We start from the raw sequence: 23,613 nt of genomic DNA on the forward strand, positions 1-23,613 counted from the left end.
TCAGCATTTTGGTATCAGATCCAAGTTTCAGCCGACATATCAATTTTCATAGTTTTAGTCCAGCTAACTGGATGAGATAGAGGGTGAACAGGAGTAGTTAATAGTTTTAACTTGGTTTTGGAAATTTTTTGGAGAACTGAAGGTTTCTGCCAAAGTAGTTGTCTTGGATAGGTGCTCAGAAGTCTAGGAAAGTGAGAAAAACAAGTTGCTTCAGGTTGGGGCACTTAGATTTGTTGTGACACTTAACTTGGCTTGCTTTGGTTCCTTTTCTGAGATCAAGTGTCGATCTAGGCTTGAAGGCCTCTGGATAGATCAATTACTTGATCTCTCTCATCTCTAAAACAACTTGTTTTAGGTCTTGTTTAGTTGCTCTAAAGTCTGATGCTTGAAAAGCAACAAGGCTCTGAAAGAAAGTACTTTGAAAATTGGTTACTTTTGTTTTATCCGTAGATGTTCAAGACTGCTATCAGTCTTGAGCACTACTAAATTTTAGGTTCAAAAAGAAGAGAAAGTATAGAGGAAAGAGTAGTGAGAGAGCAGTAGAACACAAACTTGAAAGGAAGGACAGAATCTCAATGTTCTGCCGCCGCCACTTCAATTTAATATTTATATGTTATGCTAGTTACATGAAAGGACACATCTGCCCTTGGTGTTTACATCATAACACATAACAATATAAAATTGAAAAGTAAATAACAACTAGAATAACAGAATAACAGATTGACCATCAGCTATGACTAGATACATTCTACCCTACGGACAGAGTGGGACCACAGCTGTGGGGCCCATATCTCTACACTCCCCCTCAAGTTGGGAGTAAATGTTCATCATTCCCAACTTGGATAGATCCGCTTCTAGCTTCTTTCTTGATATGGCTTTAGGGAGGATGTGATGTAAGGGAGGCATACTTCTTGAGATGAGACCCTCTCTCGTACAAAATGGCGGTCAACTTCAATGTGTTTGGTCCTGTCATGCTGCACTGGATTATGTGTTATATTAATAGCTGCTTGATTATCACAATACAGCATCAGGGGCTTCTCATACTCTATACCCAACTCCTCAAGTAGAGATCTCAGCCATAGGATTTCAGCCACTCCATTAGCCATCGACCTGTATTCTGCTTCAGCACTGGATCGGGAGACAACACTTTGTTTCTTACTTCTCCAAGAGACAAGATTACCTCCCACAAGAGCACAATATCCAGAGGTAGACCTTCTGTCATCAACACTCCCAGCCTAGTCGGCATCCGTATAGACCTCCACCTTCATGTGGTTATTGTTCTTGAACAGTATACCCCTACCCGGACATCTCTTCAAGTATGCTAATATTCTTTCTGCCGCAAGAAGATGTGTGGTTCGAGGAGAATGCATGTACTGGCTGACAACACTAACAACATAAGTAATATCTGGCCAAGTGAGGCAAAGATATAGAAGCTTCCCTACCAATCGCTGGAACATAACCTTATCTTCAAGAGGCTCCCCACTCTCTGCACTAATCCTATGGTTCTATTCAATGGGTGTATCCGCAAGCTTGACACCTAACTTTCCAGTTTCTGCCAACAGATCTAGGACATACTTCCTCTGCGAGATAAAGATCCCTTGTTTGGATCTAGCAACCTCAATACCCAAGAAATACCGAAGTGCACCAAGATCTTTCACCTCAAACTCTTGATGAAGGAGCTGTTTGAGGGACTCAATTTCATGGATGTCATTTCCTGTCACCACAATATCATCAACATATACTGCAAGTAGTGTCAGAGAGGACTCCACCCTCTTGATGAACAGTGTGTGATCTGACTGGGCCTGCACATAACCGAACTTCCCAAGGGCTAGTCTGAATCTATCGAACCAAGCTCTAGGTGCCTGCTTCAAACCATACAATGCCTTATTGAGCCGACAGACCTTCTTACCTGTCTCTGTATCATAGAATCCAGGAAGCAACTGCATGTAAACCTCTTCCTACAGGTCTCCATTCAGAAAAGCATTTTTAACGTCCATTTGGTACAAAGGCCAATTGTGGCTTGCTGCAAGAGATAATAGAACTCGAATGGTGGTCATCTTGGCTACCAGGGCAAATGTCTCCAAGTAATCTATACTATAAGTCTGGGTAAACCCTTTTGCAACTAGCCGAGCTTTGTATCTCTCAATGAAGCCATCCGCATTGTGCTTCACAGTAAATACCCATCTGCATCCAACTGGTTTCTTTCCTTTGGGCAAATCAACTAGCTCCCAGGTATTATTTTTCAACAGGGCATCCATTTCAACTTGCATTGCACCTCTCCACTCTGGGACTGATAGGGCTTCTTGCAATGTTCTTGGAATAGGGACATTAGCAACGGAAGTAAGATAGGATCTGTAGGAGGGAGATAGGCGATCATAGGATAAAAAATGGGAAATGCAGTGGGCTGTAGATGTGGCGCAATGCCACTTTCCTTTACAGATGGCAATGGGAAGGTCAAGGTCGTCTGCAGGGGGTGAAGTGGGAACAATGGAAGATGTCTCTATGGGCCCTGGGACTGTAATACCTGGACTTGGAGCCGCAGAAGAGATTGGAGCTAGTCTGGACTGCTGATGACCGGGATCAACCTGCCTGCACCGCCTGTGATAGACCCTCAACTCCTGATCCCACTGACCACTCTCACCATTGCAACTCTCATCACCCAATGGAATAGGTAAAGGAACTACCCCACTCTCGCTGCTTTCCCTCTGAAGGCAAGAACTCAAACCCCCACTCTCATTGCTCTCCCCTGAAGAAAAGGACTCAAATCCCCACTCTCACTGCTCTCCCCCTGAGGAGAAACTCGAGGATAATAGGGTGTCTCCTCAAAGAAAGTGACATTCATGGAAACAAATCTTTTCCCTGAGACAGGATCATAGCAGCAATAACCCTTTTGAGTTTGTGCATAACCAAGGAAAATGCATTTGGAGGCTTTTGGTTCGAACTTGAGTGATGGGGTCCGAAAAGCTGAACAAAACAGGTACAACCAAATGTTTTAAGGGGAACCGTGAACAACTCCTGATCTGGGTATAGAAGGGAAAAAGGAGATGACATATCAAGAACCCGGGAAGGAACCCGATTAATAAGATATACCGCCGTGAGGATAGCATCACCCTAGAAGCGAATAGGGACATTGGAGGTAAACATAATACTTCTAGCCACCTCCAAGATGTGCCTATTCTTTCTTTCGGCAACCCCATTCTACTGAGGTGTATGAGGGCAAGTGCTCTAGTGAATAACCCCATGATTAAGAAGGTAAGATGCCAATGGCTTAGCAAAGTATTCCTTTGCATTATCAAATCTAAGAACTTTGATCTTGGCATCAAACTGGGTTAGGATCATTTGGTGAAAGTTTTGGGTCAGGGCGGGAACCTCATCTCGTGAACGCATAAGATAAACCCAAGAAAACCGGGTATGGTCATCAACAAATAACAGAAAATATTTGTACCCACCCATGGAAGGAATGTGATATGGCCCCCAAACATCCATATGCACAAGATCAAAAGGACGATTGCTCCTTTTATTGCTCAATGAGTAAGAGTGTCTACAATGTTTAGCAAACTCACAACTTTCACATTGCAACTGGGACAACTCAACAAACTTAAACAAATTAGGAAACAGACTCTTTAAGGACCGAAAAGATAAATGACCCAATCGGTTATGCCAAAGCATAACCGAACTCACACTCTGGGAAACAAGTGACTTCTTATCCACTAACTCTTTCCGACGAGAACTCTCCCCAAGCAGATAGATCCCATTCGTCTCACGGCCAGTCCCAATCACCTTCTTCATCTTCAGGTCCTGAAAAACACACCGGTCAGGGAAGAAGGTTACTGAGCAGTTCATGTGTTTGGTAATACTACTGACTGAAAGAAGGTTAGTATCAAGCTTAGGGACATGTAAGACAGAAGACAAGGAGATGGTATCCGATAGCTTGATGTCACCCTTGCCAGAAATGGGGACAAGAGAGCCATCAGCAATAGATACTTTATCCCTACTAGAAGATAAATGATAAGTGGTAAACAATGAAGGCAAGCTAGTCATATGGTCGGATGCACCTGAATCTATTACCCAACAGGGTTCAGTGGTACCTGGAGCTGAGGCATGGTAGGCTGAGGTTCGAGTACCTGAATGTGCGAAAGCAAATGTGGCAGGGGCTAATGGTGACTGCGGTGGCTGAGCTGAGTTCCCAACTTCCCCTTCCAGCTAATATAAGAGCAGCCCGAACTGCGTCTAAGGTCTCTAAGAATGTGCCTCTTGTGCCAGACGAGGATGCTGAATTAGTATTCACTGCCACATGAACGTTACCCTTCTTGCTTCTTAACTTTGCCGGGACCAAATGAGGATGTAGCTTCCAACATGTTTCTTTTGTGTGTTTGGGTTTCTTACAATGCCCACATACCACATAACTGCTGTTCCCAAAACTGCCTCCGGCCTGATTTTTAAACTCCATTTCGGTCAAGAACCAATAGTCTCAAAATTAGGGTTACTACAGCCAAAGAACAGCACTTGGACTATCAATCACAACCAAAAATCAGTATAGAACCAATCTGTATTCACGGTATATGTGCATGAAACAGGTATAACTGATGATCTGAAACCAACTAGCAACACAACAGCAGCAAGCCGTACAGCTCTCACCCCTTAAGAGAGTTCGAAAACCCCAAAAGAATCTGAAGATCAGCTTAGAAGCAGGTCTGATATGCTTGGGAGAATTAGGGTTTTTAATCAGTCCCAAAAGAAAACATTTCAGTTGCACATTCCAATCAGTACCGTACAGATAGACTTGCAGTAGGGTTAGTATGAAACTCTAAAAGCTGATCAATGCTGAAAAAAAAACAAACTTTGAGGACAGCTCCAGGTAAACCGCAAGGTTCAGCCTGACATTAGGGCTTGCCGCAAGCTTATTAGGGTTTGCCGCAATGTCACTTTCAGATCCTAAAACAGTTCGGCCCAACAGTAGGGTTTGCAGATCACTTTCAGACCCTGAAACAATTCGGCCCAGCAGTAGGGTTTGCAGATCACTTTCAGACCCTGAAACAATTCGGCCCAGCAGTAGGGTTTGCTGTAAAACCCTAGAGAATAGAAGGGAGAAAACCGTAGAATGGTTCGGCCATCCTTTCAAGATAGATCCAACCTATCTTCTCTGATAGTACTTCTCTTAGAGAATAGATAACTTTCAAGATAGATCCAACCCGAACCCTAGTCTTCTCTGATTCTTCCTGACCACCAACACTCTGCAACCATGACAAGCTTTCAACAGCTGCTAGCCCTTCTGGCGATCTCCAAGAATCAGTCTGCAAACTCCACCTTTTCAGCTTCCAGTCCTAGGAGATTCTCATGTGGTTGGCTGGTACGAGACTCACATGAGAAACCCTAACTTGGCTCTGATACCATGTAGATGTTCAAGACTGCTATCAGTCTTGAGCACTACTAAATTTTAGGTTCGAAAAGAAGAGAAAGTATAGAGGAAAGAGGAGAAAGAGTAGTGAGAGAGCAGTAGAACACAAACTTTGAAAGGAAGGACAGAATCTCAATGTTCTGCTGCCGCCACTTCAATTTAATATTTATATGTTATGCTAGTTACATGAAAGGACACATCTGCCCTTGGTGTTTACATCATAGCACATAACAATATAAAACTGAAAAGAAAATAACAACTAGAATAACAGAATAACAGATTGACCATCAGCTATGACTAGATACATTCTACCCTATGGACAGAGTGGGACCACAGCTGTGGGGCCCACATCTCTACATTATCTAATATCTAAATGTAGAGAATATTGTTCTAAAATTTGAATGTTAAATTTTGAAAATGGTTACTTTACCCTTTTTCCCCAATAGTTGATTATGAGAATGGATATTTGTGTTAATGATAATTAACATTATTAATTATAAAATATTAATAAAATTAATAATATTTATATAAATTAATATAAACTAATAAAATAATAATTAAAATATAAAATACTAACTAAACTAAAAAAATAAAATTTTAAAATATGAAAAATATTAAAATATGAAAATATTGTTTATTCTATTAAAATATTATGATTTAATACATTAGTAGTCATACAATATGATTAAAATAATATTTCAAAATAATAATGAAATATTTTTGAAAAATAATATTATAAAATAGTAATGTGTTAAAGCTCAAGAACATGGGTGATGGCTTTACTTGGGTGTTGACGTATGATTATGGTCCCAATAGATATAGAGACAGAAGCGAATTTTGGGAGGAGCTTTGTGACATTAGAGGATTATGGAATGGGCCTTGGTGCCTAGGTTGGAGATTTCAATGTGGTCAGGTTTTCTAGTGAGACAAACAACCCCAATCAGCTAGTCTCTACGAGTATGATGAAATTTAACGAGTTCATTGAGTTTTGTGAGATTAAGGAAAACCTATTCAACAAAGTGTGTTCACTTGGTCTAACTTACAAGTGCCCCCCAGATGCTCAAAATTGGATAGGTTTTTATTTAATATTGAATGGGAAGAACATTGGATAGGTCTCTCGGCAAGAGCTTTACCATGAGTTACCTATGATCATTGCCCAATTAGTATTGGAACTAAAGATTTCTTAAGTACTCCCAAATCTTTCAGGTATGAAAACATGTGGTTGACACACCCGGATTTCATCCACAAGGCGGATGACTAGTGGGGAACAAAAGTGAGGGTAGTGTTTTGGAAAGGGATTAAATTTCACAGAAAATTACAAAGGCTTAAAAATGAAATCAAAGAGTGGAGAAGAGGACATTTTGGAAGAATTGGGGAAAAGAAATTACTAGTAACCTCTCAAATAGAGCAGCTGAATGATAAGGAGAGCCAAGGTTTGATAAGAGAGGAAGGCAGGATCTTGAGATGGTCCTCGAAAAAACGATTAGAAGAAATTTTACTAAGGGAAGAGATATGTTGGAGGCAGAAACCGACGCACCAATGAATTAAAGAGGGGGATGTCTATACTAAGTTCATCCATGCACTTGCTAATGGTAGGAGGAAAAATTTTGTGGAGAAATTAGAAGTGAATGGAGAAACATTGACTGATCAAGAAGAGATTGCCAACTATTTTGTCAATCATTTTAAACCTGTGTTTAAACAACAAGGTAATGTGGGAACCTCTGTGGATGGACTGGAATGACCTAGGCTGAAGCTGAACCAGGAGTCGGCAAGAATATTGGAGAGAGATTTTGATCTAGAAGAGATAAAAGGGGCAGTCTTCTCAATGGATAGGTCAAAAGCACTAGGACCAGATGGATTCATGATAGTTTTTTATCAAGATTGCTGGGAGATAATTAAGTTGGATCTTTGGGCAGTTTTTGAGGAACTTGATAATGAACATTTCATAAGCCCAGGGATTAACTCCACCTTTTTATCATTAATTCCCAAGAGGGTGATGCCACCCAACTGAGAGATTTCAGACCCATTAGCCTAGTGAATAGCATCTACAAAATCCTGGCCAAAGTCTTGTCCTTATGATTAAAGTTGGTCCTCCCCGACTTAATCAACCACTCCCAAGGCGTGTTCATTCAGGGAAGACAGGTCACTGACCAGATTTTGATAGCTAATGAGTGTGTAGAGGGTTTGAAGAAAAGGGGAGAGAAAGGCTTTGTGTGTAAATTAGACTTGGAGAAAGCCTATAACATGGTTGATTGATCTTTTCTTTAGGACACCCTGCAAAATATTGGGTTTGGAGAAAAGAGGTGTGGTTGGATTGAAGGCTGCTTGAAAACTTGTCATTACTCAGTCTTAGTTAATGGGGTGGTTAGAGACTTCTTCCCTGCAATCAGAGGATTGAGGCAAGGGGATCCTCTTTCTCCATTCTTGTTTAGCTTGGTGGCTGAGGTTTTTAGTAAACTTATCTCAAAAGCAGATTTGTTGGGTCTTTTTAGAGGTTGGAGGGTGGGGAGAGAAAGTACAGTGGTTACACATTTGCAGTTTTCTGGCAATACAATAATTTTTTGTGAAGGTGCAGACCCTGAGAAGGCAAGGAACTTGAAGCAGGTGCTAAAATTGTTTGAATTTATATCTAAATTGAAGATTAATTTTGAAAAGAGCTGTGTGGTGGGGATGAACTTGGGGGAGGAGGAGGTGTCTAGGGTTGCCAAGACTTTAGGTTGCTCTACCACCAGATGGCCACTAAAATACCTAGGCTTGCCCTTAGGAGTCAACCCAAGGAAAGGAAACTTTTGAACCCAATTCTTGAAAGTTGCACTAGGAAATTGTCAGCTTTGAAGAGGAACTATGTTTCGTTGGGGGGTCGTATTACCTTGATAAAGTCTACTTTATCAAACCCACCAGTTTATTACCTTTCAATCTTTAAGATGCCACAAAGGGAGGTGCTGAAAGTGGAAAAGATAATGAGGGATTTCTTATGGGAGCCAGGAGAAAGAAGAAAATATCACTTGGTGAAATGGGAGATGGTCTATAAGAGTAAGAAACAAGGGGGTTTAGGCATAGGTAATTTAGGGAAATGCTAAATGGTTGTAGAGGTGGCCATTAGAGAGGGAAAGGCTATGGCATAAGGTTATAGGAAGTATTCATGAGCACACAGAGAATGGTTGGGATGCTGGAGTATCTTGGCAAGCTACTTTGAACTCTCCGTGGAAGGTTATTAATGGCATTCTTCCCCTCTTCTTGAGCCTTATCAGGTATGACGCTAGTACTGGAGATAAGATTCTTTTTTGGGAAGACACCTAGATTGGGAACTCCACCCTTAAGGACCTTTTTCCCTTTTTGTATTCCTTCTCCCTCTTCAAAAATGAACCCATTCAGAGGTTTGTGTCCTTCTCTCAGTCTTTTGGATTAAGTTGGAACCTGGGCTTTAGAAGGAATCTGAGAGACTCTAAGCTAGACTAAGCCACTCTGCTTCTTAAAACCCTTGACATGGTTTGCTTAGACCATTCCAAACCAGATGCTAGAATTTGGACTCCCAGCTCTTTGGGCATCTTTTCGTGTGCTTCCTTCTCCCAATTGTGTACCTCCCTTACCTTCAATCTTTCTTTTGTAAAGAAATTTGGTCTGAAACCCATCCCCCCCCCTCAAGGTTGGTTCTCTTTGTTGGGAAGTTTCTCTTGGGAAAATAAACACTTTGGACATCCTACAAAAGAAAAGACCCAACCTTAGTATTTCCCCAAGTTAGTGTATCCTTTGTAAAGCTAATGGAGAAAGCTGCCACCACCTCCTAATTTCTTGCCCTTTTACTTTGAAACTTTGGGAGAGGATTTTTGGTCTCTATGGTTGCAGGTGGACGATGCCCTTGCAAATTGGGGGACTCTTTGACCCTACAATCTTTTGGTGGCCTAAGAGAAGAGGGAGAGTTTTATGGAGATGCGTTATGGCTGCTTTGGTTTGGCCAGTTTGGAAGGAAAGAAATAATAGAATCTTCAATTATAAAGAGAGGGATGGGGATTCTGTTTGGTATTGCTTGCTAAACAGGACCATTAATTGGGCCAAAGCATCAGAACTCTTTACACAATTCTCTCTAGCTGACTTGTGGAGAAACTGGGAAGTAATTGCAAAATCCTATTCTGTTAAGAACAAACCAGTTGTTGCTTGTAGGGCCATTGAAGAAGGCTTTGTCAAGCTAAACTTTGAAGGTAGCAGTCTTGGCAATCCCAGGGCCTTCCGGTATTGTAGGTGTGTTTAGGAATGCAGAGGGTCAGGTTGTCGCCATGTTTACTGGCCCAATAGGAGTGGAGGATACAGTTAGTGCAGTGGTCCAAGCAGTCGTACAATGAGCACATCTAGCAAAAGATTTAAACTTCACGAGATTGGTCATTGAAGGAGACTCTAAACTTGTAATTGGGTGGCTGAAAGAGTCAAGGACTGTAGCATGGTCATATAGGGGTTGATGAGAAAATTTAAGTGGCTAACATCCAATTTAACAGTTAGAGTTCAGTGGGAAAGGAGATCAGATAATGGGATGGCAGATCTTCTTGCCAAGCAAGGGGTGCATAGGGATCAATTATTCTGGGCTGAGTCATAATTTTGCTGTGTTTTTTGAGGCAGCATCTCGCGCCTCTCTGTGGGATCTCTATTATGTAATTTTTGTTGGTTCATATTAACCATTCTTAATAAATCACTTTATTACTTATCAAAAAAAGTAATGTATTATTATTAAAAATAATAATAATAATAAAGTAAAAACAAAATAATAAAATAAAGATATTTTAGCAAAGACAAGTGCTATTGAACTTCAATAGTGCCTCTTATTAGGTAAATAGTGGTTCTTCCTTCTTCCTTGAACTTCAAAACCAACTGGATTCGACTTTTACATTCTCCTAAAACAAATTTCTTCATCTCAATCACCATCTCACTTCTCTATTGTCTCACCTGAACAACACTACCCATGTTGGATGGTCACCTAAAACAAACTTCTTTGTCTCAGACACAGGACTCACTCCTTGGCAAGTGCATCATCCATGGAATCCAATGTTGGGAGAGGGTTAGTTTGGAATTTGGGGTGGTTGTTGTAAGCCTAATAGACAGTGGCCTGAGAAAATGGTTTAAATGAGCCACTTGATCTCCCTTCCACGGCTTAGATATATTCTTCCTCTTAGATTCTTGAGCCAAACCTTTACCTTTATCTGGCCCTTTGTCTACCTGTTCTTTGAAGCTCCACTTGCCTTTCTATTGATACCCTCCCTATTTTCCACATGATCTCTGATATTCCATTCCATTATCTCCTTCCTTATCTTGCCCTTTGTCCACCTTTTCCTTGAAACTCCACTCACCTTTCTATTGATACCCCCCCTGTCATTACCTTCTTCCTCTTGCCCCTTCTTCCACAATCATGCTTCAACAAACAAAGCAATCCATATTCCAAACTTCGTTCCCTCAAATGGTGTTGGGGAAACTGGGAGGAGTCACCAAAATCCAGGAGCTTGTGTAGGACTTACAGAAAGAGTTGGATGCCATCTCTCACCCAAAAGCTTAAGCTATTAGGTTATGGGCCAACCTTGTATATGAGCCCCTTACCTCTATTTTCCCTTTGCAATGTAGGACACCTTTCATTCAACGTGGATTCCAACAATCTCTCCCCCATGTCCCTTGTCATCTACATCAACCACTTCCCCCAAAAGGGAACCATTAACACATCGCCAAGTTTGACAGTTGCCAGCTACAACATCACCAATTGCTCACCTATCTGAGCACACTCAACCATGGAGGGTGGGGAAGCTATGGGAATCATCAACTGCTCTTGCAAATTTCTTTTTCCAACCATTTGACCATGGGGAACTCAAAGAGTCACGAGTCACTGCGTGTATTTGTCAAAACTTGCACCAGGCTGAACCATTAACTCTGATACCACTTATTAGGGGAACCGAGGGGAGTTGCCAGAATCTGGAATCTCATATACTCACACAAGACTTGCACACAATAGTTGGATACCACCCCTCACCCAAAAGCTTAAGATATAAGGTTGTGGGCCAACCTTGTATTTAAGACCATCACCTCTCTTTTCCCTTTCTAATGTGGGAAACCATCCACTCAGACATGAATCCAAACAAATGGAATTCAATCATGTGATGTATTTGCTTTGGCTTAGCCGCACATTTTCATCGATGTGAAGTGATGGTCTTCAACATCAATTGTCTTTAGGAACCCACGCAGTGATGTAATTTTGCCCAAAAAACATCCTTTGTCAACAGGTGGAAAGGAGGACAAAAGATTTGAATATCTATTATTTCCTCAATATCCAGTTTGTTCATGTTAGCAAACAGAAACTACCTTTCTACTATTACCACTCCTTCGTTCATCTCCACCTGCATGCTGCAAACTCCACTTTGTCATCTATTAAATCCAATATTTCCTTCTTCTTTTTTTCCATAAGGAGTTATAATCATTGTACCCTGTATCTATAAGTAATTTTGAATGGATTCCCCCACCTCATTCCAGTTCCTTATTTTCTTTGTTGTCGAGATTACCATCATGGTCTATTCCCACTTGTCTTTACCACCATTCAACTAGATTTACTCTTTCCCTGTGTTATTCACCATAAGTAGCTCAATTTAACCCTTTTTTCATTGCTGCCCTCTTTCCAATGGTTTTTGTAATCTCTTTCTCTTTCCCCATCCTTCGCAAAAGTATTGCATCCTTCTAATGATCACCAGCAGGTATACAAATCATCTGCTTCTTCTTGGAAGCAAAAAAAAATCACTCATAAACCAATCTTTTTGATTTCTTCTCCTTTCTGCAACATATAATTTTCTATGGAATTCTTCCATTCTATACTGCGAACAATATGAGTAGCACATTCTAATCTTCTCCATAACAATTTAGTTGATGCTAGATTCCTCAACCATGAACCTTTTTGCCTCTATGTTCAGCGTCTCTTCCACTTGGTTGCAAGGATGAAGTTCTCTTTGTTGTCATTCCCCATCTTCCATTCTTCTTCTTCTTAATTCCCTTGTATAATATAACTAATGTTTGATCTATCTTATCCCCAATGGTGCCACCATAACTCAACAATTCCCCCTCAAGTCAACTTACTATTAATCTCCTACAAAAGGATTTTTGCAACTCCTTGCGCGAGAATATCAACTTGTAATCAAGTAGTAATGTGAGGAGTGTAAATTTTCTCTTAAGAAGCTCGTGTTAAATGATAATCTACCCATACATGTTTAGTATGATCATTCTGGACTGAGCTATAAGAATACTAATTACAGCCTTCTTGTCATAGTATAAGCTTATAGACCTAGTTGCAGTTTTCTTTGAGATCAAACTAGGAAGGAACTTGAGAAGAAAAATAACAGGAAGAAGAAAAGAGAGCAAAAATAGGGGTTTGGAATTTTTCTTGGTTCTCGCACCCCTTGGTATTGACTTTATATATCTAGATAATAGATAGATAGATCTATTAACTAATTAACATTTAATTTCTATACAATTTTTAGGTTGATTGTGAGTGATACTGATTTGTCATTTTCTTTTGTTTTTATTACAGATGGACAGAAAATTAAGATCACGGGAAACCGGTTACTTGCTAACAGGACAGTGAAATGTTTAAGTAATGTAGAAGCATTTTCACTCTGTGCTGCAGATCTAGAAGAAGTCACCAATCTCTTTGCAAGATTTTTGCGGAACTCACGTGTTCAAGGAGCCATAAGGTTATCCATTTTAACCCCTTCTTCAGTATTCACTATAGAGTAGGCTTTGGTACACATCTTTTTTACATCTACTTGTATGTGGAACAGCACAAGAAATAACAAAAAAGAAAGAAAAAGAAAATAAACAGAAATGGGAATGTGAAAATAATAATCAAATTGGACACCAAAGAGTGAAAAGACGCATTTGCATGCAACTGCCAGGTGACTTTGCTAGCCATCCATTTCAGGTCCTAATAAGTTTTGGCAATGCACTCAAGCTATAGAATAAATTTTACACCCAAGTGAGGGTTTATCTTCCTTGTTGCCTAGGCAACAGTAGAAAAAGAAAAAACAATAATCTGTTTTGATAACAGTGGAAAAGAAAAAAGAAGAAAAGAGTTCTTAGTGAGAGTTTGGCCCCCCACTCATTATCTTATATACTCATAGAAGAGATCGATTACAAAGATTAATATGCCCTTAATAGGACAGGTATTGTTCACAACATAAAAACAGATCCATGTAGAGGAGATGGGCCGAATGGCCCATAGGCTGTCATTCTATGTTATGTTTATGTTTTCCTCTGTAATGAGCCTTATTCTGGGCTCATACTCTTATATACTCTGTTTTTTAATTTCTTGCCCACCCAAGGGCCTCTCTGTAATAATTCAAAGATTAACTTAATAAAATGTTTTAAAGTGTTAGAGGGAGGTTTAGTTTGAACCTCTCACTCTCTAACTCTCATTGCCACCAGCTCTCTCTCTCTCTCTCTCTCTCATCTTCTTAATCTTCTCTTGTTTGTTTTCTGGTTTGCATCTAATCTCAAGCAATTCTATACTTCAAGAGGGCTGTTTTCAACTTGGTATCAGAGCAGGCCAGAGCTTGGCGTGACCCTCATGTGGTTCTAGTACAACCGACTGCATGAGGATGCTCTAGGCCTGGAATTTTAAAGTCATTCGCCTGGTTCTTGGAGGTCATTGGAGGGTGCCCAAGTCTCTACCCACTTGGAGAATAGTTCGGTGACCAGGAAAAATCAGAGAGAAAGGTGTTCGGCCTTATTTGAAACTCAAATCAGAGATTCACAAACTGTAAGTTACCGCAGTTATTGCTGGGTTATTTTCTTTGCTTGGGAGGGCTGTTAAAGCTGCCCTACTGTTCAGCTAGACTGATTCAACTTAGAGATTTCTGGGTTATTTGGGGGAGCAGTTCGGCTGTTGTTGGACTGTCAAGTTGCTGAAACTGGTTTGGACTCAATGGTATTAGTCTCTAATTCAGCCCAGCCTTTTCTTGGACCTATACGAAATACTATTGAAGTGGTTTCTACTAGTTATCAGTAGGGTGTTAACTACTGCACACAGAGTGTTTGTTAAAAGGCCTCTTAAGGACTGTGTACTGTTATTTCTTCTCTTTGGGACAACGGTTGTTGGGGACCTGAAATACTTTGTGTTTGAAGGTCTGTTGGTTGCCCCTTGAAGGCTGAAATAGTATTTCTTCTTCTAGAAAGATCTGCCACCGAGCTTGGCTATCACGGTTGTCAAGACTGAACTGATTTTGTGAGCTGTGTGGTGTTACCGATTCAGCTCAAACCAAGTTCATCAAGAATCCCTGCACTGTAAGTTACCGATTCAGCTCAATCCTTATCTTATCTGGAGATCAGATCAGTCATCTCCTAATCTAATTAGGAGGTTTCCAGATCTAAATCTTATTCAGACCTTGGACTCTCTAAGTGGATAGGGTCTAAGCCCAATCCTATTAGCTGATCCACTTCAGAATTCGCCCCTTTATTAACTCAATAAACAGCCCAGTTCGAATTGGGCTTTAGGCCCATTAAGCTTATGTGCTCACTTAACCCTCTTAACTGCTGCCCAGTTGGGCTTCCTTGTATGGCGTGGGACCCAAGCATTGATCTACACATCAGCTACATGGGTTCGGCCCAGCCTTTGTTACAAGGCCTGGCCGAATACACTGTTAAAGACAGTGCACCCCCAGAAACCCATCAAATGGGCTCTACGGGCCCAACACTTACCCTAAGAGGTCCCTGGGCCAAGCCACCTTGTAACACCCAGGGACTGTGGGCAGATGCAAGATTAGCCCATCAGGTATTATCCTCAATGGTCTTACACTTAACCTCTCAGCCCATAATGATCATACACTGCCCGACAAGAGAGGACCTCTCCCTCGGCTGCAAGGAACAGTGTTGCACTCTCCCCTCATATGGATCCCGGGAATTAAAACCTTCTTGCAAACATTTTAGAAACCATAATATATATACTTTTATATCTTATATAAAATATATTTTGCAAAACAAATCTCAACGGTTGAAATCGATTGCCGGCAGTCTTGGTTTCCATTAGTGAAAGTGCATCCCCGATCATTACCTTTGTCCGACAAAGGGGCTGGTCCTGTCACTATGATCACCCACTCAGATGAATTCTCGAACTGTCCCAACATACCCAGGTTTTGACCCCCGCTAAGGATCTCACTGATTGGTATATCAAAGATAGCCCAATCCGACACCTAGTGTAGTATCAGAATCGAGTCTAGGGGTCGGGTGTAACTTTCCAGTTTTGCCCATCAATCTCCAAGGTCCAGGGCAATACTGGAAATCTGGTCCAGTTCAAAGATTCAATTAATCCTACACTGTATGTGCCTAGGGTCTCACCCTGGCAGCTGAGACAGGCCACCCCAACCGACTTGGTGGCACCACAGTGTCAGCCTTGTCAGGATAGGTCTCCCCAGACCGACCCACTGGCTGTGAACATTCTAAACTAACACGAGTCTCATTAAGTGTCCAGTTTAAGGGTATTACACAGAAACATACCAAGGGAATATGAATCAAATATGCACATTTATTCGTTTACAATAAACTCATAAAGTACATCATTCTGATTGAAGCTAAGGGCATACAAAACTGTCTAACAATGATAATTTCACATTCTCTTTGTAACAGGTATGAATCACCCTATTGGAGAGCACTTGCAGCTACCCGTATTCAAGTGGCATGGAGATACAGAAAGAAACGTTTAAACCGAGTGACTACCTCAAACCTGTGTCCTAGATGAGGTAATGAAGTTTATTTTGTCATGACATATTAGTTGATATTTGTATGATATGTAGCCAATCTGCATTTGTTGTTCAGTCAATTGAAGAGATATTGTGCCTTTAATGTAACTTCTTCACTTCTTCCCTGATGGTTCAAGAAAAGATGCATATAAGAATCACTGCCCATAAATTTCAATTTGTCTTTTAGAAAGTATAATTTAAACATTATACATGTGAACATGTAAATCATAATTGGACCTGATCTTAACCAGAAAGAATAATGGTATAACTGATATTCAATCCAAATATTAAATGGATTCGATTTCCCTTATCCAAGTTCAATTTGTTTATGTATATGGATATCCAAATCAAAAGTAAACAGATTGGAACTCAGATCAGATCTTGAATTTCTTGGTAAGGTTAACAATCCTAAAACAGGATAATTGGTCTGAAGTTGCGAATATTAACTTGGTTCTTCATTTTAGGTATTGGAATAATAAGAGATGCAATAATACCTCTAGGGAAAGGAATATAGTTTTCATCATTATCCTCCTTGATGACCTTCCGGTAAGAGGTTATTGATAGTAATGTTTTTTACTGCCTGAACAACTTCCTCTTCATTTGGTTTTGATTCCTTTGAAACAAGGAAATTGCTTTCTTAATCCCCCACCAATGAAATAATACACCCAAAGAGAAGATTTTTGTTGTTCAAAGTTGATCACTTACTGAATACTTTTAGGGTCTTCCACCAGTGTATCATCAAGCAGCTTAGTTGAAGTGATATTTTTCTTTTTCTCCATGACCAGTTGTTGCCAATAACAAGACAAATCCAATCCTTCACTATCACGTCAAGGAAAGAACCATTTATGGTAACAATGGCAACGTAAGACATACTGGTGCTAATAAGTAAACTAAAGAATGAGGTCAAAACTTGTGTTCCACTTAAAAGAGCTTGAATTCCCCACACTTTATCTTAATGTTATGTTTGGTTTTATGGTAAATTAAAAGAGAAACAGAAAATTGAGGAAAAAGTTCTCAAAATATTAGAGAAACAGCCTAAGTTTTTCTTGTGTCCAAGTCTTAGATGTGATCTTACATACCCTGGCAACCCCAGGCTCGACCTTCCATACCCTAGCAATCCCAGGTGCGATTAGAGGTGAAAAGTGGGCCATGTCGGGCCAGCACGGCACGGCCCGTGAGTAGCCTACACAAACCGTGCTGGTCTTCAGGCCATTATGGGTCGTGCCACCCTCCCCGGTGAAACTTTTGGGGGTCAGCCCAACACGGCTCAGACCCGTGGGCCAAGCCTTGGGCCAGGTCAAGCCATGCATCAAGGCCAAAGCTATTTATTTAAGAAAATTGTCAAAAAACTTAAATTTAATTTTATATGAATTTTGTGTATACAATTGCTTATATATACAATAATTAAATAAATTAGTATAATAAAATTAAAAAAATAAAAATAAAAAGCCCGAAACCCGGCCCTGGGCCCGAACCCAAAATTTAGCCCATGTTGTTACTACTGCTGAAGCGGCTGAACACAGAGAGAGAGAGAAAGAGTAAAAGAGAAATTATAAAGAAAAAATAAAAAAATGTGTATATATATATATATTTCAATAAATATTATATTATTTATATATTTTATATAATATATAAAATACATATTATGTATTTTATAAAATATATAATGCTGAGTCGGGTTGGGTTGGGCTTTTTTGACAAATCCCGAGACTGGCCCGTAACACAGTCGGGCTTACTGTGTTAGGCCCGAGGTCAGGCCCGCAGGCCTAATTACATGACCAAGCCCGACCGGGGTGCGGGTTGGGCCATCGGGCTACCTGGCCCATGAACAGGTCTACCCCCATGTGCCTGTGTGGTGCAAGTTTGAGTTGTCAGTTTGAGAATTTGTTCTCGCTAGAAGTGAAGACGGCAAAAAGAATAGAAATTATCAAGAAAATAGAAAGTCAAACTGTATTAGAGAAAGAAGACTTAAATTTGTATATTTCAAGAAACCTTCTAATCTAAGTAAAAAAATACACCTAATTCTAATTGTAATTGGTTGCCTATTTGGTGTAAAAGACCATAGAAAGTAGGATCCTTTGATTCTTTTCTTTAAACTTTTCCAAAAAAATTCCTTGTCTAGTTGTCTTACAATACTTGCCATTAATGTCATTCCTAACTAGAAGACTAGAAATTAAGTTAGGTTGTAACTAGGATAGAGACAACTTAGTTAAGTAGGAATTAAGTAGGTTGTAACTACTAACTAGGAACTAACTACTAAGTCGGTTCGGTTCAGGTCGGTTTCGGTTTTCACACATGAAAACCAAAATTGACCCGAACCATCGATTTATGATTTTTTACAACCCGAAACCGACCGGTGCTGAAGAAAACCCGACTAACTCGGGTTGGGTCTTCTTATGAACAACCCTACTAGGCATGACCTTACATACCCTAGTAACCCTAGTAAGGCCTTGACAACCCCAGACATGATTTTACATACCCTGGCAACCCTAGGTGTGATCTTACATACCTTGGCAAACCTAGGAAGGCCATGACAACACCAAGCGTGATCTTATATACCCTAGCAACCCCAAAAAGGCCCTAGAAACCCCAGGCATGATCTTACATACCCTAGCAACTCCAAGAAGGCACTGGTAATCCCAGGCGCAGTCTTACATACCCTAGCAACCCCAAGCACGACCTTACATACCCTGGCAAGCCCAGGAAAGCCTTGAAAACCCCAGGCGCGATCTCACAAAGCCCTAGCAACCCTAAGCATTGCACATTACTTATGAAGTTCTGGCTAACTAGTCCCAGACACTAGTGATTTACCTTATCTTTGCCTATATCACAAATAGACACGAACCTAGCAAACTACAAAGCTTGCTATAGCCAAACAATTGCACAAGAACTCGACACTAGTGATTTTCGATATCATCCATCTCACAACAAAACGAGTAGAGCAAGCACTCTTTTAATTTACAGTTAATCTTTCAACACATCAACCAAACTACGTGACCATATACCCCACACATAGTTCAGATAAAAATGCATACATGCATCATGATCTACGATATTACCGTCACAAGAATATCAGTATGCTATAACAAAGCAATTGCATCAAATACTCAAATCACATCATAAGAGTAGTATTCCTCCCAAAATTCTACACACTAAATGGGGGGGGTATTCCTATCACCTTTGTGCCATGTTTTCCCTACTTGATACTTCACTCATCAAAATATAGAGTCCTAATACTTTAAAACTATATTTGAACCTCTTCCAATGTTGGAAACACGCCAACAACTCTACCAACAACACATCAAACCTTGCATCATATACTTATTGACAATGCTATGCAATCATCTGGGTGTTCCAACAACTTTTGGCACATATCCATGCGCCTAAGCTCCTACATACACCTCTCAACAAAAAATGGTCAACGCGACCCCTAAAGAATTTAAATGTAGGTTGCAAAATTGATTGGACCGTCCCTATCTCAAATGTTTTTGATAAAATGTCTTCCGCCAAGATGCTCTACCTAATGCTCTACTTGATATAATGCCTTTTCTATCAAAACACAGGGGGCTAGGTACTTTGCCCGCTAAGCACCCATGATGACTCAATACCCTCCCACTCATAGGGGGACAGCAAAGATAGCACACCCAACAAATTGTAGGGCTATAAACTTAAAACAACAAGTCAAAGCAGACATGTTTCTTAACAGAAGGCCTTCCATCAAGAAATAGGGGGCTAAAGTAGAGGAAATATTGAGCTATACCTTACAAAATGCTCTTATATTTTCACCATCACTTACACCTTCAACATTTTGTACATGACTCAAACAATCCAAAAAACAAGTACAATTCAATGCAGCACCGCCAACAAAGAGAAATCCAATAAGTAGGCCTAACCATGCCCCTCATTCCAATAGAGTATAAAATCACCAAATTCCTTTCCTTTCGTGACACCCATTAAGCTGCAATTTATATCAAATCAATCTTCTCCCCCATTCTTAATCATCTAATCATAATTACATAACACTAGACAAGCAAAGCAAATACTCTTATCAATAAGCAGGGTAGACTAATGTAAGTACATGTACTTCACTATCATTGGGACTATGGTAGAGATGTTAAAAGAAAAATAGAGAAATCCCAACCGGGACACCTCTAAATGGCACAATGACATTTTATCAAAGTAATGTAAGGCCCACACACTTACGATGAGTATAGAAAGCCATTCTACACTTACGATGAGCATGAAGTGCTATCCAAAACCTACGATGAACATAAAACACCTCCCTAGACCTGCAATAAACAATAAGCATCACCTGAGACTTGCCATGAGCATAAAATGATATCGCAAAAGCCCAATGAACTATCAACACCTTGCAATGAGCATGAAATGGCAGCTCCTACTACAACGAATGGAGGATAGACTCCAAGGCCGATGACACCCAAGCGCACCAGTCAGATCCAAGTCTTACCCTTGACACATGTCTACAGGGAAACTTGTAAGGGAACGTAGCCTATATACACCATCCGAAAATCCTTAGAAGGGAAACTTTCTCCTTAAATGATCTCGTTGGACACGTAACGAAATCCCAATAGTGCTACCTTAATAGTCGACATAAAGATAAAAATCTAATTTCCTAATAGGAAATGTCGTCTTTTAGATCATTCTTCTTATAGCCTTAGGGTCCTCTCTATAAAAAGGGGGAATAATTGTAACCCTAGAGTTTCTTAGGGGACATCTTTCTCTTATCATCCCTTCTCTGCTCTTCTCCAACCATCCTCTGCAACTAGTATTCCTCTTCACATTCTTGCTTTCCTGTTTGTCCTCTCCGAACCTTAAGAGACTTTGACCAACCTCCGTCGTCTTACGACCGCACCAACAAAATGAATTAAAGAATACTTCAGTCGAAATTAATTAAGTAGATTAATCATGTACAATTTAATTTCAATAATTAATCACGAACAAATGATTCAGCCCATGATGGTAAGGGTAAATTACATACTGCCACCCTATTCTTTTGGGGTAACTTTCATTTTCCACAAATACCCACCCTAACTTTTTAGATTCCAACACTTTGCCCCCACTATGTTAATAAAACTTTAAGGTAAAGGTAAAATTATTAAAATATCCATTCAAACTTCAATGAGCTGGAGAGAAGAAAAAATCATAATGATGAAAATGGGCATGTTATAGCATGATATTGGGGCTCAGCTACTATGCCCCTTCAAACCCTGTTCAAAGAAGATAGATGGATATAGATATGGATATGTGCATATTTCATAATGATGTCCATATTTTACAAACATAAAAAAAGAACCAAAATTTAAAGAAACTAAATACCTAGGATCAAAGATAAGTATGTGTTGATGGCTGAGCCACTCAAGCAATTGGTAAATTACACTACTTGCTTTTGTTGTGAAGACCTTGTTGAACCACTTAGCTTGTTCTCAAGAAAGGGCACAATTTGCTCATAAAACGATATAATAATAGTTTGGGGTTTTAGAAATGCTTAAAAATCCACATAACAGTTATATAAGTCTTTTCTGCAGTTAACCGATGCAATGTTAATGGCATGGGCAAAATGCTAGAATATGAAAGTTTGGGGTGGGTCTTGAGTTAAGTATCAAAGTGTCACTACCCTCAATGTACAAGGTTGCAGCCTGTAATCTATCCTAAATTAAATAATAAATATGAGTTTTGTTATTAATGATGAAAAATGGCGGAAAATATAAAAATAAAAGACAGAAAAAGAGAATTATTATTTGGCTTTTGAGAGGCTATGACCAGCTAATTGGTTCAAACGGTTTAGCAATTCAATCAAGTCACCAAATCATTGACTGAGCTATCAATTTAAGCGCATTGAGGGTAAACCAATCCTAATATTTTGGCTGGTTTACAAGTTGACAAATCCAACTAGTTGGTTCAATTGCAAATTCAAAACAATTTTTTTAACTAGGACATTGAACGAGGTCGGTTAACCTAATTATTTTTTAGTGTCTTTGGTTTAATAAAATGACTTGATCCAGAACAGGCTGGACATATGTTTGCTTCTATGGATCTTGTTAATAACAGCTTATATGGTATGATTAGAGTTGTTAATGGAGTCCAATAGTTGGGTTAGGAATTAGTCAAAATTTCAATGGGTTCGAACCCTACCCCGAGCCCAATGTAGTCGAAATTCTCGAACTCGAGCAACTCATCTCTTAGCCCTTTCCAAAAGCCTAATTCTGAAACTTGCATCCATTTAATAAACCGATTGGATATGTAATTGACCCATTCTGATCTACTTAAGATTTGAGTCCAATCACAAATACATAAAAGCATATCAAGAACAACCCAACACACAGGAGAATCTACCCTATCAATTCTTACATGCAATTTTTACTCTTATATTATTTTTATTTTCATTTTATTTTTTTGTCATCATATATATATATATATAATTTTTTTATTTTCTCTTTTTCTAATTTATTAATTATTATGGTCATTTTTGTTATTTTCCTATGGAGCTCTAACTATTTATTATTATTATTTTTATTCTTTTGTATTTTATTGACTTTTCTTTCTATTTTTATGTTTTTATTCTCTCTTTTTTTTCGGTTTTTCTTTGTTTTTTTTTTATTTTTTATTAATATATGCCCCGCCCCCCTCTAATTATCCCAACATACCCAGGTTTTGACCCCCTCTAAGGATCTCACTGATTGGTATATCAAAGACAACCCAATCTGACACCTAGTGCAGTATCATAATCGAGTCTAGGGGTTAGGTGTAGCATTCCAGTTTTGCCCATCAATCTCCAAGGTCCAGGGCAATACTGAAATTCTGGTCCGATTCAGGGTTTTAAGAAAACCTACACTCAATGTACCTCAGGTCTCACCCTGGCAGTTGAGACAAGCCACCCCAACCAACTTGGCGGCACATCTGTGCCAATCTTGACAAGATAAATCTCCCCAGATCTATCCAACGACTGTGAAGATTTTAAACTAACATGAGTCTCATATGTGTCCAGTTTAAGGGTATTACATAGAAACACACCACAATAACAAGAATCAAATATGTACTTTATTCATTTACATTAAATGTCATAAGGTACATCATTCTAATTGGAGCTAAGGGCATACACTGTCTAATAGCTCCCACTTGCACTTAGGTCCAATTTGGTATAAGTTGGAGTCCCATACTTTCCACGTGTTTCTCAAACACTTTCAATGTGAGTGGCTTAGTCAATGGGCCTGCTACATTTTCCATTGATGCTACTTTCTGAATCAGGACGTCCCTTCTTACAACTATCTCCTGTAGTACATGGTACTTCCTCTCGATGTGCTTCAACTTCGAGTTGGCTCATGGCTCCTTAGCCTGAGCGATAGCTCCAGTGTTGTCACACAACAGTGGAATGGGTGATGTGCTAGATGAAACTACTCCCAATTCATGAATGAACTTTTTCATCCATACGGCTTCTTTGGCAGCTTC

General features: G+C 39.7%; 1 protein-coding gene across 4 annotated transcripts in view; it reads left to right on the forward strand.

Moving 5' to 3' along the window:
- The window catches only part of LOC104590510 (putative cyclic nucleotide-gated ion channel 20, chloroplastic), a 199,809-nt gene extending 183,381 nt beyond the window's left edge, over positions 1-16,428 (forward strand). For all 4 annotated transcript variants that reach the window (XM_088903865.1, XM_088903866.1, XM_088903867.1 and 1 more), the window contains 2 exons: positions 12,945-13,107; positions 16,034-16,428. In XM_088903865.1, the coding sequence (XP_088759991.1) occupies positions 12,945-13,107; positions 16,034-16,145 (275 nt within the window). In that variant the 3' untranslated portion in view covers positions 16,146-16,428. The remainder of the gene's footprint in view (positions 1-12,944; positions 13,108-16,033) is intronic.
- Positions 16,429-23,613: the final 7,185 nt, after the last annotated feature.

Source organism: Nelumbo nucifera, chromosome 4, assembly GCF_055504915.1.
Source record: "Nelumbo nucifera cultivar China Antique chromosome 4, China Antique-T2T, whole genome shotgun sequence".
NCBI lineage: Eukaryota > Viridiplantae > Streptophyta > Magnoliopsida > Proteales > Nelumbonaceae > Nelumbo > Nelumbo nucifera.